We start from the raw sequence: 18,558 nt of genomic DNA, 5'->3' as shown, positions 1-18,558 counted from the left end.
TAAATATAGTGCATTTAAGGTTACACGAACTTGGATAAGTTCATTGAGGAGGTTAATAATAGAAAATACAAATAAATAAGGAATTTTAGAGTTTTTTCCTGCAATAATATCTTTAGATTATTTCAAAGAGCTCTCTTGTGGAAAGGAGAAAATTGAGTGGGTGTGAATATTATAACCTGGGAACATAGGAGGAAACATTTTAACAGTAACATACTTGATGAGTTGTACATTGGGTACATGGGCTTGGTTTTACCATGTACTATGAAAAAGTAATGTTGTTTCCTCATTTTAGTTCCCAAAGTGTGATGACTAATTTTATGTGCTAGACTGTGAGGGTATAGGCATGATAGACAGCTTTGAAGGCACCTAACTTGGAGCCTGAAACACCTGCTTACCCTTCACTGTTTTGGAAGACTTTGGTAGTGATCATAACAGCTGCTTTGTGAAGGGAGAAAATGACAACTTTGAGGATACTGATAATCTTTACTGATACATTAAGAGTCTCAGGCTCTACCAACTGAGCTAGCCGGGCGCTTCTTTACTGATACATTTAAAAAAAGATGATAAATTTTCCATTATGGCTATAGATATGCAGATTATAAGCATAGGTGGATCTTCTTTATGAGTTTATATAAACAGATTGATTAGGACCATTGATGTTTATAATTAAGATGTACGAGTAAGGGGGTGTTTACCTAACATTTTCATATGTTTAGAAGGTGATGACTTCAAGGAAGTCCTAAGTTTAAAAAAATTACTCTATAGTGTAATAAACTTTTAATTGATTTTCTCTTTTCAGTGGGTTTATCTTCTGTGGCAGATAAATGAAGTAATTCACTGCTATAAAGAAGACATTGACATTGTGGTGGTAGCAGAAGTCACATTGCGATTAAGTGAAATATTGGAGTTATTAGGAAACCCACAAAGAAAATTCAAAAAATCTCTAGGTAATATAATGAATGAACAAGTATGAAGTTATTAATTACAGATATGCATATGAATGTATAAGTATAAGTTGGAATACAAAATAACTACTGTTAATGGAAACTAGGCATTTCAGTACTGTGCTTCCTTGGTGATTTATAACCAGGGATAGAAATAGTAGAGGTTTAACCAAGTGAATGTTAAAAAGAGGTTATTTGTTCTATGGTTCCATGGCATAAAAGTGTCTTTTTTCTTCTCCTCACTCATATATTCCCCTTCTCCATTCCTCACCACTTTGACCTCATGAGTGAAGAAGTGAACTTCTTCCCCATTCTTTCTGTTTACTTTTTCCCTTTTATTGCCTTTCCTCCTTTGCCATTTCCCGATAGAGTGTATGCTGCTTGAAGAAAGAGAGCATGTTTTGGCTGCCATTATATTTTTGGTACCTACCACACTGTCCCATACAGACTGGGAACTTAAATAAATGCCTGTTGAATGGATCAGTGTTTTACATTTTATCTCCTTTTAAATTTTCTCCTGTCTTCTGATTCCCTCCTTTTAAAATTTGTTGTCTTCACTTATTTTGTTTCTACTTTTCTTTTCCCCTTTTCCTCTTATCTTCCTATTTTTGTTCTCATTTCCCACCCACTCCTTACTCTCTCTGCCCCAATCCCTTTCTGCCAGCAATTCTTCTCCTTTCAGAAGGTTCCTTCTCCCAAAGGACAGCCTTATGCTCTGACCTTCTTTCTTCAGCATGTGGTTGAACCCCTGAAACATCTGTTTTAAAAAGTAACCCATATGTAGGGAGTAAGGTGGGAGTGTGGTTAGTGGGTGTTTACTTTCCTATTTTACCCCTCTTACATAGTGTGTATGACATTTGAGGGACTTTGTAGTAAAGTAATTATTGTAGTACTTGTTTTCCCAGAGGTTTATTGATCTGGCTCTGCTGTTCTCATTTGAGTGTGGCTTAACAGATGGAATTTTAGTGCAATGGTTCTCAAATTTTGATTGGCATCAGTATCACTTGGGAACTTATTAAAAATACAAAGGCCCAGATCCTATCCTACTTCATCTAGCCTGGGCCTTTCTAGTCTTTATTAGTTTATCTGGTGATTTTGATACACATCAAAGTTTGGGAACTACTGGTTAAAGGTCTCTGGCTATCTAATACATTCAAGTCCTATTTTTTTTGAAATGTCCTGTCTTAAAATGCCTTTTCCTTTTTTAAAATTTATATATTTGCAGAATTTCAAATAGAGAGAGATGAAATAACTTACCATGTACCTATTATGTAGTGTGAATATTATGAACATTTTGCCAATCTTACTTCATTTCTTCCTGGAACACATGTTTTCCTCTGGAGTGTTTTAAAACAGACATCATGTCATTTCACCAGCAAATACCCCAATGTGTTTGTGTGTGTGCATGCACACATGTGTGTGCATGTGTGTGTCTGTTGGTTTATGTATCTATGTAACAGATAAAGATTTTGTTTTGTTTTACAGAACTAAAATGCCATTATTACTCTACAAAATTAGGGGAAAAAATCCTATGTCACTGACTATTAAAAATATCTTAAGTTGGTTTGTTCTAATCAGGATCCAAATAAGCCCATACATTTTACTTTCTTACATTTTCTTGAGTCTCTCTTTCTAGTCTGTAAGAGTTCCTTTCTTCCTCCCCCTTTCAAGCCATTTATTTTTTGAAGAAATTTGCCGTCTTGTAGGATTCCCCACAATCTGGATTTGGCTTCTTATGTCTTTGTGGAATTAACTTGTTTCTCTACCTGGTAGTTGGATCTAGAGGCTTGATTAGATTCCCGTGATATCTTATCAAAAAGAATTCCTGTCAATATCTTCTAAATTTGGCAAGAATACTTCATAGGTGGTGCTGCTGTTTACTTCCTGTTGTGTTGAATCAGGACGCATAAAATGCCTAGTTATCGCACATGTTGTGTTATAAAGACTTACCAGTGAGTTCAGCTATTGTCAGCCTGACCTTTTTCCTAGGTCAGATGTAGATTCTGAGACAAGTTGTTGAGTCAAGTGTTTTATTTGGGGTATTATCTAGGGAAAGAGGGTGGTAGTGTGGAGAAGTAAGACAGTAAAGGAAAGGAAGACAATACAAAATGCAGTAAGTTACAGAGAAGGGTACTCTTATAGGTTTAGGGGTTATTCCTATGAGAGACCTGTAGGAGACTGTGTAGAACCTAGAGAGCTGGAAGGTTGAGATATTTATACAACTTTTATCTGTCATTGAAGGAGTGGGAGTGAGAATCCAGAAAGGTTTTCAAACTTCTGTCATTCCTTCTGCACTTATTATGTTGAGTTCCTAAGTGAAGAACTGCTTCATCATCTATTTGGTTACTTTGGCTATTTTTGATTGTGTGGTAGACATTATATTTGCTAAATATATTATAGAGATAACTTGAAGGCTTAGATGAGGTTAATGTTCTTCCAGAGAAGGTTTATGCTTGTTTTTACTAAATGTGTGAAGACACTACTACTCCAGGATCCCATTAGTCCAATTTGAGAGATTAAGATAATTTGAAGCTGAGATGCTCTTTTGTTGACTTATTTTCCATTTACCCTAACTCCTGGGATGCAGCCCCTTCTGGCTTCTCACTCTTGGTGGCCCTGGATCCTAATCTCTGTTGCTTTAGTTCTCAGGGCTGTCAGAAGCATGACTCGGCTTCTCAGCTTTCTGTTTCAGAATTGACAAAAGTCCTCAGTTGGGAATGTAGCTCAAGTTCCCATTTTCATGATCTTTTTTACTTAAATATGAAGAAACATTTTTTTTCCAGCTTTACTAGTGGTCTCTAGACAGGAGAATTTTTCCAGGTTACCTGTTATTGAAAGCAAAAAGCCCAGTGATTTTTTTTTTTTTGGTCTATTTCTTATTCAATTTTGTTTTGTTTATTAATTACTTTTGGGAGACTATTGTTTTGTTGTATTTATACTCTGTTTAATTACAAATTAACTAATGCAATTTGTTGATTCTTTGCTAAAGTGTTTCACCTCTAAAGAATTAATTGATATTGGAGTGTGATCCATTTAAAAATAGAAAAATCTAAGTTTATGTAGTGAGGGGTTATCCCCATTTAGATGTATAAATTCTTATAACTTTTCCAGTATTATTATAACCATCATCTTATTGGCACATAAAACACAAAGTACAAGTCATTCTTATATATTAATTATGGCAGTCTGATTCAAAATATTTATTGGACTGTTTATTAAGTAATGGATTATTTAATTTAAATTATGGAATACATTTTAAAATAGGAAGCTAGCATTGCCATATATTTATAATTTATATTCCTTTCACTCAAACCAACCTTTTCTGATATTTGTCCAAATTCATAAGGTTCTTACACTGTTTTTTGAATGCTTTTCTTTTTTCTTTTTTCTTTTTTTAAGATTTTATTTATTTATTTGAGTGAGAGAGAGCATGAGAGGGGAGAAGGTCAGAGGGAGAAGCAGATTCTCCATGGAGCTGGGAACCCGACACAGGACTCGATCCTGGGACTCCGGGTCCATGACCTGAGCTGAAAGTAGTCACTTAACCAACTGGGCCACCCAGGCACCCCCTTTGGATCCTTTTCAATGGACTCTATAGACTGTGTAGAAAGACCAGTCTTTTTACCATAATATTACCTTGTTAAGAATCAAAATTTTTAATTTTGTTTGTTGTACTGCAAGATGCTTTTAAATTAACTTATATAAAGACAATATAATTATATGGAAGAAATAATTTTGTATTCAGTCAATTTCTAAGTGTTGAATCATTTCTAAAATCATGAGTAATCAAAAAGTAATCAAAAATTAAAAAATTTGGCATAACATTTTTTAGGATTATGATTCGCTGCTATGTTTACATTTTTTCTTTTCTCCTCTTTCCTCTGGTCCTTCCTTCTTTCCCTTTGTTTCTTTTCTCCTTCTCACTCCCCTTCTTCCTACTTTCAACCCTTTTTTTTCTCCTCCTCTTTCTTCTCTTCCTTTCCTTCCTCTTCTGCTCCTTTCTTCCTTCTTTTCCTTTTTTTCCCCCCACAGAGATACCTTTAAGGAAAGGAACTGGTGACTCCCTTGGGATTTCAAGAGGGAGCACAGAAATTCTTCCAATATTAAAGGTATTGCAAAAATATTTTATTTTTTTAAAGATTTTTATTTATTTACTTGTCAGAAAGAGAGATAGCACAAGCAGGGGGAGTGGCAGGCAGAGGGAGAAGATTCCCTGCAGGGCAGGGAGCCCAATGCCGGACTTGATCCCAGGAACCTAGGATCATGACCTGAGGTGAAGGCAGATGCTTTACCGACTGAAGCACCCAGACGTCCTGCAAAAATATTTTAGAAAATACAGTCAAAAACAGGAATTTAGGGCGCCTGGGTGGCTCAGTGGGTTAAAGCCTCTGCCTTCGGCTCAGGTCATAATCTCAGGGTCCTGGATCGAGTCCCGCATAGGGCTCCCTGCTCAGCGGGGAGCCTGCTTCCTCCTCTCTCTCTCTCTGCCTGCCTGCTTGTGATCTCTCTCTGTCAAATAAATTCATTAAAAAAAATCTTAAAAAAACCAGTAATTTAGATTTTCAAACAATACTAACTTTGTAAATATGTAATGGTTAATTATAGAAATAATTTTGAATATTTAATATTTGAGAATTTATAGTTTCTACATACATTGAAAACCACTGGGGACATTTTCTACCTTTTGCTTTTATAGTAGGAAAAAAAAATCCCACTTAGCTTTAAAAATAACCTGGTGGTTGAGAGTCAAGATGGCAGAGAAGTAGCAGGCTGAGACGACATCGGGTAGCAGGAGATCAGCTAGATAGCTTATCTAACCATTGTGAACACCTACAAATCCAACGGGAAATTGAAGAGAAGAAGAGCAACAATTCTAGAAACAGAAAATCGATCACTTTCTGAAAGGTAGGACCTGCGGAGAAGTGAATCAAAAGCAACGGGAAGATAGACCCCCGGGGGGAGGGGCCGGCTCCCGGCAAGCAGCGGAGCAACGGAGCATAAAACCGGGACTTTTAAAAGTCTGCCCCACTGGGAGACATCGCTCCAGAGGCTAAACCGGGGGGAGACCCAGGTGGGGTCAGCATAACCCCAGGTCCCGCGGGGTCACAGAAGGACCGGGGGTGTCTGAGTGCCACAGAGCTCGCAGGTATTAGAGCGGGAAAGCCGGCTACAGTGACAAAGCCGAGGAGCGAGCTCTAAGCCCGGGATTACCTTGTGCCGGTCGCAGGCTGGGTGGGCTCGGAGCGCCGCCAGAGGCCACGGAGATGGAAGCGACTGGGTGCTTTTCTCCAGGTTCCAGCAATTGACTGCTTTCCTCAAGGCGTGACCACAGGCCAGGGAGGCGGGGCAGTTGGGCGCTTTTCTCTGAGGGTGCACTGAGGAGCGGAACCCCAAGCTCTCGGCTCCTCCGGGCCGAGAGATTGGGAGGCCGCCATCTTCATTCCCGTCCTCCAGAACTCTACGGAAAGCACTCAGGGAACAAAAGCTCCGGAAAGCAAACACGAGTGGATTACTTAGCCCGGCCCCTGGCAAGGGCAGTGCAATTCCGCCTGCGGCAAAGACACTTGAGAATCACTACAACAGGCTCCTCCCCCAGAAGATCAACAAGAAATCCAGCCAAGACCAACTTCACTCACCAAGAACAGTGGAATTCCACAGCAGGAGAAAGCAAATCTTATCTGGACAAAATGACAAGGCGGAAAAACTCACCTCAAAAAAAAGAACAAGAGGCCGTACGAAGGCTGGAGACCTAATCAATACGGACATTGGTAACATGACAGATCTAGAGTTCAGAATGACGATTCTCAAGGTTCTAACTGGGCTTGAAGAAGACATAGAAGATATTAGAGAAACCCTCTCCGGAGAGATAAAAGCCCTTTCTGGAGAAATAAAAGAACTAAAATCTAACCAAATTGAAATCAAAAAAGCTATTAATGAGGTGCAATAAAAAATGGAAGCTCTCACTGCTAGGATAAATGAGGCAGAAGAAAGAATTAGTGACATAGAAGACCAAATGAGAGCAAATAAAGAAGCTGAGCAAAAGAGAGACAACAAATACTGGACCACGAGGAGAGAATTCGAGAGATAAGTGACGCCATGAGACGACACAACATTAGAATAATTGGGATTCCAGAAGAAGAAGAAAGAGAGAGGGGAGCAGAAGGTATATTGGAGACAATTATTGGAGAGAATTTCCCTAATATGGCAAAGGGAACAAACATCAAAATCCAGGAGATGCTAAGAACGCCCCTCAAAATCAATAAAAATAGGTCCACACCTCGTCACCTGATAGTAAAATTTACAAGTCTTAGTGACAAAGAGAAAATCCTGAAAGCAGCCCGGGAAAATAAGTCTGTAACATACAAGGGTAAAAACATTGGATTGGCAGCGGACCTATCCACAGAGACCTGGCAGGCCAGAAAGAACTGGCATGATATATTCAGAGCACTAAACGAGAAAAACATGCAGCCAAGAATACTATATCCAGCTAGGCTATCATTGAAAATAGAAGGAGAGATAAAGAGCTTCCAGGACAAATAAAAATAACCTGGTAAATATCTTAAAAGGATTTGTAGTTACATTACCATTGGTATTTTGAATGTGTTGTGATTCATAGACTCATAAAGCAGAGAGACCCTGCTCAGCATATTCCTCTGACAGATTCAATGAGTTATTACCTGTTGAAAATACACTTAGAATAGTCCCTGGCATTGGGCAAGTTCTTAGTGATTGTTACATTAAGAGAAGAAAGGGGTGAGGGAGATAAATAGCTATTTCTCTTATTGGTTATGTTTTTCTTACAATATTTGAATGATTTCTGTCCACCAAAGATTGTGTTGTTCTATAGATATGAATGGGAGTCTAGGAAACCATGTCATATATGTTATAAACACTTTAATTTATAGACAAGAACTGGCATTTTGTCAAGTCGGTTCTATGTGATGCTAATAATATGCTTCAGAAAAGGATGTCAGAGTCCAGTAACTTTGGATTAAACACAACAGATTCTTTACTATAAGACTTCTCAGAGGCATTCATTTGCTTATGAGCATTGTGGTTTTTCAAGAAGATATAGAATACCATATATTCCATTATTTGAAAATAAAACCCATTTTATCCATCACAGAATAGCTACTTAGGACACTAGTGCTCATGGACTACTGTTGAAAAATACTTTTTCTAGAGAGGAAGCCAGGGATTTGTATTTTTGTTTGCCTGATTAATTAAAATCTATAATTTTAAATTACAAAAGTTGTATTAACATTAGAGGAATTTTGATAAATAAAAAAAGAAAAATCTGCAATTTTACTATATGGACTGAAATATTATTTTTTATATTCCCTTCTAGTCTTTTTTATATTTTTTAGCATAGTGTTCTGATGTTTTTTCCTAACATTATTTCATCAGCACTTTTCCTGTTGCTAATGTTAATACTCAGAATTGCTGTATTTTCTCTGAAAAATCAATTTAAAATATATGTCATGAAATTGTAAAGAATGTTAAAAGGAAGACCCATATCCCCTTAATAAACAGTACCTTATTAGTAGACTTGAAACTCCTCCATTAACCCCTTTGATCATATCACCTTTCCTCCTGCCTAGCAGTAACTGGTATTCTAAATATATTATAAATTCCAGGTATACTTTTATTACACGTGTGTATTCCCAGGAAGTAGGGAAGTGTTGTTTTTAAATGGTGTCATAGTGTGTGTATTCTTCTGCAGCTTGCTTTTTATCTCTGTGTTGTGTTTGTGAGATTCACTTCAGTTGATTTGTGGTAGTCATAGTGATGATTTTTGCTATTACATCTAACTTACTCAAGGTCGCATAGTAAGTGGATTTGATTAGATGTGTTGCCTTCAACGTCCAGGCATTTAGTTACTATGCTATGTTGCCTTTTGATTTAAAAAAAAAGTGTCTTCAAGATACTTGTGTGAAAGATATTTTTCTAATGCATAAAATATGCAAGTCTTATAACTGGGTACCAGTCAAATATGAATATACTTGAGGACTGGGGGATCATTCTGAATTTACTTTCTTCTAATTTAGGGTTTAGGAAATGCAATTTTGAGTTCTTTATGTAGTATTGTGTCTTAAGAGAGCTAGAGTTGAGAAATCTTAAATTGGGAACAGTATGTTTGAAATTCACAAGAAATTGAGGCATAATAGCTGTCTGCCAATGGTTTTTCCGGGGATCACTTATTGCACTTGCTAAATATACAGCTTCCAATTTCCTACTTAGGCATGTTGAATCATAATTTCAATTGTGGGGTCTTAAAAGTTTTTGATTCCAGGTATTTTCCTCTTGAAATTCCCCCAATAGATTCTTTTATTTATTTATTTGAGAGAGAGAATGAGAGAGAGAGAGAGAACAAGCAGGGGGAATGGCAGAGGGAGAGGGAGAAGGAGATTCCCTATGTGGGGCTCAATCCCAAGACCCCAGGATCATGACCTGAGCCCAAGGAAGACATTTAACTGACTGAACCAGCCAGGCACCCTCCCCACGCAGATTCTTAAAGAAACTAGAATTTCAGAATCACTGACTTAGTGGGTCAGCACTTATTCTCTGAGGTTTATAGGGCAGGAATAAGAATAGTAGTAGAAGTTAAAAAGTGCTAGATTTTGGCTTCAGGTAAAATTTCTGGCAGTTAAAGCCATTAAATAAAATGAGTTTCATAGAAGGTGGCAGTTTTCCCAAATGAAGAAGCTGAAGACTATTTATTAACTATTGCTACTCTTACTTAAATTAGAAAAATGTACCCTTTCCTTGATATGATTTATTGCCATCTTCTGGGAAATTGCCAAAATAAATACGCAAGTCTATGAGGATAACAGCATGAATGGTACCCCCTTAACATTGTGCGATAGGCAACCTGCCCAACTGTACTGTGGCTCATGGTAGATGTAGTACAGGTGGTTTGTTGATGTGTCCTAAGGGCTCAACCGTTGGTGTTGGAAGATCCAGAGTTGAATCTTGACTCTAATATTGACTATGTTATCTTAAACAGATTATTTCATCTGTTTGAATGTAAATGTCTTTATCTGTAAAATTGTAACAATAGAACCTATTCTACTGGTATTATTTAAGTTATATAATCTAAATGAGGTATTGGTAATGTTGTAGACACCAGTACCTGGCACATGGCAGCTACTCAGTTTTTCTCTTATGTTTTATGTAGAGCACTGACTCTTAATTTAGGGTCTCAGACTCATCTGGAGGGGACTGAAGTGGAGAAAAGGAGTGAGAATTTATTGTAAGGAGAATCCAAAATCCATATGCTCCCCTATCAGAGATTGTAGGTGGGATAAATTATATATCTTGCATATATACATGCAACTATTTAAAAAAATGAGGTGTTTATTATCACATTCAAAGCTTATTTAAAAGTTTTACTGAATACACAGCAGCTAGTTCTTTCAATAAATGTATTATAAAATTACAGCAATTAATAGGTATCTACCTGATAGCGTAGTGCAGTTAAAAAATTAGTCGGTGTAAAGCATTTAGCCGAATGTCTGGAACATTGATTAAATGTTTGTATGATAATGACAAAGATAACAAAGGTGATTGTGATGGTGATGATGTTGATGATAGAATATAGGTGTGTGTGTGGGGGAGGGTCTTTGAAATCTTTTAGTGTTAAAAAGGCATCCTTAGAGACTTCTGTTTCTGGCAAAAGGGCAAACCAGTTGAGCTGAAAACCCTGTTGCTACAAAGCACATCAAAATTTTGGACAGAATTGAACAAATATCCTCAGGCACATTGTGGAGCTCACAAGAAAGTAAGATAAATTCCAGGGGCTGAAATAGAAAGAGGAACTGAAAACTTGAATGGTCATTTTATGAGTAGATGCTGCAGTTGGTTGATGGGCTTAGTTACAATAAAAGCTGATTAACAGCCATCCAGTGACAAGACGTGATGCTTGGGCACATGAAAGATGGGGGTTTGGAACTGAGACTTACACATTAAAATTACGACCTCCAAAAGTCCACATTCGAGAGAAGGGAGACCAGGAAAAAACCAATGTGCCTATTTGTGTGGGGCGGTATCTCCACATGGGTATTGGAGGTGGGTGGGTGGGAGAAAGTCTTTCTTCCTAATGATTTGTAATCATGAGCCTGCCTTCATGTAGGTCTGTTATTTGAATTTACATTACTTGAGTTGGATGAGAACCTCCCTGAGCCTGTGATTCTTGAATGGAGATGTATGTCTATATATCTTTAAATGGATGTGTGTCATCAAATTGTGTATATTCTAGGAACTCAAGGGCGATTTAACATTAGAAAATATGATGCAATATGCCACAGCAGCAGATGAAAGGAAGAAATACAACTACCTTATTAGATAAAAAGATGCAACAAAGGCATTTGACAAAATTCAACAACCATCTTTTTAAAAAATTTTTTATTTTTTAAAATATTTTCTTTATTTCAGAGAGAGAGAGCATGAGAGGGGGGAGGCTCAGAGGGAGAAGCAGACTCCCTGCTGAGCCTGGAGCCTGACATGGGACTCGATCCCAGGACCCTGGGATCATGACCTGAGCCAAAGGCAGACACTTAACTAACTGAGCCACCCAGGCATTCTCAACAACCATCTTTAAAAAATAACTCTTAAGTCAGGAATGGAGGAGAACTTCTATATCCCATAAAGGGTATCATTCAAAGACCTGTAATGAATTTTATACCTGTAGTAAAAGACTAAAAGCAATCCCGTTATACTGAGGTAACAACATAGGATATCTGTCATTCTTCTGTTCAGCATGTCCTAGAGGTCTTACACAGTCATCTGAGAAAGAAAGCAGAAAAAAAGGCACAAGGACTGTAAGGAAAATACCAACCTTGTCTTGATCCACAGACTAGTACAATGCATTACACATTTTTAGGAATAACAGTCTACATGTCCATTGGTAGAAGAGTGGATAAATATATTGTGCCGTATTTCTCCACATCGCACCATTCATTGGGGCATGAGGATGAATGAATTAGTGTGGGTTTGAACTAGAGTCAGCTTGGCATCATTGCCCTTCCCTTCTTTAGTCACCTTCATGTCATAGGAGGGAAGCTGGAACTGCACTTCCCAGCCTCTCATTTCCATGTAGTTCAAGGTTAGTCTTCCAATGAGGGGCATTTGCAGGAATTTATAATGAAGGGAAGACAGAGTTCTTATTTGGCAGTGGCAGATGGAAGAACATTTACCAGCCGTGCTGAGAAAGCTCTTGAATTCACCTGACTCCGTGTGGCAGACACTTGGTGGTATTGTTAGCCACCTCCTTGATTCTAAGATTCACAGAGGCTTGTGCATGCAGCCATATTGTCACTGGCAGCTTTCTTGCCTTCCCCGGGCCTTCCTCTAACTCTGTGTATCAAATCCCTTTCTGCTTAAGAAGAGATAGACACCTCTAATTCTGTGTATCAGATCTCTTTCTGCTTAAGAGTATCTCAAGTTCTTTATTGCTAACCAAACTCTGACACATTGAGTTACATAACTCTAGCATGAAAAAGTTGCAACAATATACGTTTGAATGTATAAAGTGAACTGCAAAATTTTCTGACGGAATTAAAAAGTATGTAAGTAATATTGCATATGGTTAATGGATACATACACATGTAGTGAAAATTTAAAAACACACAAAAGAATGGTAAAAACCAAAGCACAGTGGCTTCCTTTAGGAGCTGAGAAAAAGATTGTCATGTGGACAGTTCTATAGAGGATTTCAGTTATCTGCATGTATGTGTTTGCTTTATTTCCTAAATTTACTGGAGAAATATGGGAAATTTGAAAGTTTGAACAAAGCTGGATGTTCTTTGTATTATTCTCTGTATTTGTCTCTCTGTGAGAATAATTAGAATTAAAAGGTATTTAGTTTTTGAAAATCATGATATACACCATTGGATTTGTTTGCCTCTGCATCTAAATTTCAAGCTCTGAGATTTTAAAAAATTAACTTTCAAAATGAAGTGTGTGAAAATGATAAATTTTGTGAGTTATATTTTTAAAAATTACCTCTACATTTGGTACGGTCAGAATTTTGAAAACCACAAAAGGAAGGTATATATACATGTTTACGAAAAGCTTAATTTATCCTTGGAAAAATGATGAATTGTATTTATTATTTCACTTTTATCAGTAGTATTCCACATTAAACAAAGACAAATACACTTAGTAAAAAATTTAATATTGTTGCTATTGAATAGACTACTTAAATTTTTTACTTGGTTTGAATTATTATTGAAAGAAATTTGAAAATGTTAGACATGATTTTCCCTTAAGTGTTATTTTTGTTTTGTTTATAAAATTACTTTAGAAGAAACCTGTGGAACAGTTATTTTTGGCTTATGAACTCCTTGACAAAGCAATTGATGGAATAAATTTGAATTGCATGTTAACTGCCTTACCAAATGGATCATCAGTGATTGACCATTGTTATGCCAAGGTAAATGGGAAACTCCTACATGAGATTGAAGTCCATGTTACTTAGCTAGGAAGAGGGCTGGCCCTACAAGTAGGTGAGTAAAGCATGATTTGTGGTGTCTTTGGTCTCATTGGCCAGAAATTTGTTCCGTTTTTCTCAGAAGAAATCAAGGAGAGTGAGGAGTCTTTAAATTTGTTATTGAAGAGACCACTGGTGAATTTAAAAACAGGTTTATTAACATGTGAACCAGATTGCAAAGAGTTGAGAAGTGAGCAGAACTTAATGGTTTAGAGTAAAATGATAACTTGAGTAATAATAGGATAGAGCTATTTTTAGCTAAAAACGTACTAAAAATAGCATGTTTTGATAACTGTATTTCTTTTTTTATTTTTACTTCAATCCTTCCAAAGTATGCCCAGGATATAGATGGAGACATTTGCAAACCAGTCACACCAAATAATTTCATGATGGATTTGCATCTTGAACTAATTCAAGCCCAGCACCATGTAGCTGTTGTGCTTCTTGACCAATTGCAAGGTAGTAGTGATCAAAGGAAATAATTTGTTCTGCATCAATTTTAAGATAAATTCAAGAATAGTAAATAATTTATAAATTATGTTCTTGCTGATGGAGTGTTTTCCAGATAAATTTCATTCTTTTCTTTTCCCTGATTAATATCAATAGATGCCTTTCATTATTGCTGGATACCCTGCATAGCAAATCAATTAGTGTACTTCTAAAAAATTAAATTAGCTTTGTTTGAGTTATAGTAAATTATAAATATCCAGGAACCACATTGTGTTTGGTATAAATAAGATACAGCCTCCAATTTTGAGCTTCTAGAAAAGTAAGCCAATTGTAACAGTTGAGATTAATAAATTAACAGAAGTGGGCTTAGAGTATCTGCTGTGGGCACACAGAACAGGAGTGTCAATAATAAATAAAAAAATAAATAAAAATAAATAAATAAAATAAATAAAATAAATAAAAAATAAAGAGTCAGGGCTGGCTTCCTGGGAGAAGTGATAGTTGACCAGAAGGCTAGAAAATATCTTCATGAAGAACCAAAAAGAAACAGTAATTTGGATAGAGAAAATAGCCTTTAGCAAGCTGGAAAGCAAACAATTGCATGGCGCAGTTTAGGAACTGCTGGAATTCTCTTATGGCTAGAATAAAGACCATACACTAGAGAATGACACAGATAAGCCTAGTGATGTAGATCACAGTTAAATCTTGAATAACTGTAAGTGGCTTATATTTATCCTGGAAGCTACTGAAAAACCTAGAAAGACATTTCTGACAGTAATGTTAGAGCACACATGACTTGGATCTAAGTTCTTTTGGCCTCATTATGAGGAAAAGAGTTCAAAACATTTTTTTTTATTAAAAGATGTCAATAGTAATATTAGTGTACATATAGATTACACATTTACTCAAGTTCCAAATAAGATTTAACATCATTATGTATAAAAACTGAAGTTAAATTTTGATAAAGCCAAGTTACTCTTGGTAGGATTATATAGCCAGTATTCATTTAACAACTACTTCATTAAAATTACTAATTATAGTATAGTACTTAGTGTTCCAGCCTAATACGACCTCTGATTGCTGTCTAAAGCATTCTAATTTGAAGGGATACATGCACCCTGATGTTTACAGTAGCATTATCAGCAGTAACCAAATTATGGAAAGGGCCCAAATGTCCATCAGTTGATGAATGGGTAAAGAGGATGTAGTATATGTATATAATGGAATATTACTGTGCCATAAAAAAGAATGAAATCTGGCCATTTGCAATGACTTGGTTGGAGCTAGAGAGTATTATGCTAAGCAAAATAAGTCAGTAAGAGAAAGACAACTGCCATATGATTTTATTCATATGTGAAATTTAAGAAACAAAACAAATGATCACAGGGGTAAAAAAGAGAGCAGCAAACCAAGCAACAGACTCTTTTTTTTTTTTTTAAGATTTTATTTTATTTGACAGAGAGAGAGAGAGAGATCACAAGTAGGCAGAGAGGAAGGCAGAGAGAGAGGAGGAAGCAGGCTCCCCGCTGAGAGGAGAGCCCGATGGGGGGCTCGATCCCAGGACCCTGGGATCATGACCCGAGCCGAAGGCAGAGGCTTTAACCCACTGAGCCACCCAGGCGCCCCCAAGCAACAGACAATCTTAACTATAGAGAACAAACTTATGGTTACCAGAGGGGAGTTGGATAGGAATGGGTTAAATAGGTGATCGGGATGAAGGGGTATGTGTGTTGTGATAAGCACCTGGTGTTGTATATAAGTGTGGAATCACTAAATTGTACACCAGAAACTAATAGTACACTATATGTTAACTAACCGGAATTTAAATAAAAACCTAAAAATAAATTTAAAGCATTTAGATGTCACATCATATATACAACTAAATAGATTTAATCAAATATTAGTTAATTAATTGATTTTCAAGTACAAACTTTTCCCCCCAGGTTATTGAGATATAATTGATAGATAGCATTATGTAAGCATAAAATGTACAAAAGTATTGATTTTATAAACTAATATATTGCAAAATTATTACCATCATAACATTAGCTAACACCTCTATCATGTCACATAATGCCATTTCTTTTTTGTGATAAGAACACTTAAGATTTACTCACTTAGCAACTTCTAAGTATATACTACATATTATTAACTATAATTACCATGCCATACATAAGATCCCTAGAACTTACTCACCTTATATCTGAAAGTTTGTATCATTTGACTGACATCTCTCTATCTCCTTCCACTTCCCCTTTAGCCCCTGATAACCACCACTCTACACTCTGTTTCTATGAATTCAGCTTTCTTAGATTCCACATATAAGTGATATCATACAGTATTTGTCTGACTTATTTCACTTAGCATCATGCCCTCAAGGTCCATCCATGTTATTGCGAATGGCAGGACTTCCTTCTTTCTCATGGCTGAATAATATTCCATGATATGTATGTATATAGGTTGTTTACATATCTTGGCTCTTGTGAATAATGATGTAGTGAACACGGAAGTGCAGGTATCTTTGAGATCTTATTTTAATTACCTTTGAAGATATATCCAGAAAGGGATAGCTGGATTATATAGTAGTCTATTTTTAGTTTTTTTTTTTTTTTTAAAGATTTATTTATTTATTTTTAGGTAGAGAGAGGGTGTGGGAGGGGCACAGGGAATGAATCACACTGAGCATGGAGTCCAATGTGGGGCTTGATCTCAGGACCCTGAGATCATGACCTGAGCCAAAAATCAAGAGTTGGACACTTAATTGACTGAGCCACCCGTGTACCCGTATTTTTAATTGTGTGAAGATCCTGCATAGTGTTTTCCACAGTGGCTGAACCAATTTCCATTCCCACCAGTAGTGTGCAGGTGTTGCCTTTGTTCTACATCCTCCCCAGCATTTATTATCTCTTGTCTTTTTTTTTTTTTTTTTTTTTTTTAGATTTTATTTATTTACTAGAGAGAGAGAATGAGAGGGGGGGGAGGGACAGAGGGTGAAGCAGACTCCCTGCCCAGCCAGGAGCCCAATGTGGTACTCGATCCTGGGGCTTAATCAACTGAGCCATCCAGACGCTACCTCTTATCTTTGTGATGATAGCTATTCTAACAGATGTGAAATGGTACCTCATTGTGGTTTTGATCTGCATTTTCCTGATGATTAGTGACTTTGAGCATCTTTTCATGTACCTGTGGCCATTTGTATGTCTTATTTGGAAAAATGTCTATTCAGTTCTCTCTCTCCATTGTTTGTTTTTTTATTATTGGGGTTTTATGACTTCTTTAAATATTTTGGATATTAACCCTTATGAGATGTATGATTTACAAATATTTCCTTCCATCCTGTATGTTACCTTTTCATTTTGTTCATTCTTGCTATGCAGAGATTTTTTTATTTGATGTAGTCCCATTTAATAATTTTGTTGTTCTTGATATTACTTGCTTTTTAAACTGTATTTTGTGGTGTTGTTATTATTTGTGTCTTATCCAAAAAAAAGTAGTTGCTAAGACCAATGTCAAGAAGCATTTTCTCAGGGTGCCTGCGTGGCTCAGTCATTAAGCTTCTGCCTTGGGCTCGGGTTGTGATCTCAGGGTCCTGGGATCAAGCCCCACATTGGGCTCCCTGCTCAGTGGGAAGCCTGCTTCTCCCTCTCCCACTCCCCTTGCTTGTGTTCACTCTCTCGCTGTCTTTCTCTCTGTCAAATAAATAAATAAAAGTCTTAAAAAAGTAAGGAAGAAGCATTTTCTCAATGCTTTCTGCTAGGAATTTTATGGTTTCCATTCTTAAGCTTAAAATTTTCATCCATTTAAAGTTAATTTTTGAGTGGTATTAGATAGAAGTCCAGTTTCATTCTTCTGCATATAGATATCCTGTTTTAATATGCTTTTTCCAATTAAGTATTCTTTTTTTCCCCATTAAGTATTCTTCACTGCATTGTCTAATATTAATTGGACACATAATTTGTTTCTGGGCTCTTGATTCTGTTCTATAGTCTGTGTGTCTAATTTTATGTCAGTACCATACTGTTTTAATTACTATGACTTTTTAGTATAGTGTGAAATCAGAAAGTCTTGTATCTTCACTTTTGCTCTTCTTTCTTAGGCAATTTTTTCTGGTCCATGAATGGATGCTAAATTTTTATTACTGAATGTGTTGGGGGGAGGGATGTCTTATGCTGCCACGATGCTGACATCACCTTTCTGTCCTGTTCTTTTATCTAGAATAAGAAGTTCTACTTTTTCTTTTATGACACACTTTTGAGGATATGTTTCTAGAACATTCTACAATATGAATTTTCTTAGTAGTTTTTTTCATGATTACATAGGTGATGTTGTATAGATCTCATTGTACATTAGGGTGCACATATTGTTCATTTTTCCTATGACTGGTGAGGAAAACTGCTTTTGTTTTGTTAAGGTGGTATCTACCAGATCTCTGCACTGTAAAGCCATCTTTCCCTTTTTGTAAAGAAAAAATAATTGGTATGTCAAGTGATGCTTTGAGATGGAATAAATGTCCTATTTCCCAATAGATTTTCACCCAATGGTTTTAGCTTCCATTGGTGATCCTTCTAGAATTAATTATTACAGTGGTTGGGTACAGTGATTTTCTGATTAAATTATTCCGCTGAATTTGTTTATTGACCTTCTTTTGTAAAGAACTGTCACTACTTTGCCTCT

The 18,558-nt window shown here is 36.5% G+C and overlaps 1 protein-coding gene across 1 annotated transcript in view; it reads left to right on the top strand.

The window, feature by feature from the left end:
- Window positions 1-18,558, top strand: part of CFAP54 (cilia and flagella associated protein 54) — a gene marked incomplete at its 3' end in the record, with an annotated part of 309,422 nt that overhangs the window by 47,968 nt on the left and 242,896 nt on the right. Inside the window, exons 14-16 of the mRNA XM_080810201.1 lie at window positions 800-967; window positions 13,249-13,377; window positions 13,767-13,893. Coding sequence (XP_080666327.1) covers window positions 800-967; window positions 13,249-13,377; window positions 13,767-13,893 — 424 coding nt within the window. The remainder of the gene's footprint in view (window positions 1-799; window positions 968-13,248; window positions 13,378-13,766; window positions 13,894-18,558) is intronic.

This window comes from Martes martes, assembly GCF_963455335.1.
Source record: "Martes martes genome assembly, chromosome: 8".
NCBI classification, from domain to species: domain Eukaryota; kingdom Metazoa; phylum Chordata; class Mammalia; order Carnivora; family Mustelidae; genus Martes; species Martes martes.
Note: the sequence above shows the minus strand (reverse complement) of the source record. Positions and strands in the feature narration are given on the sequence as shown.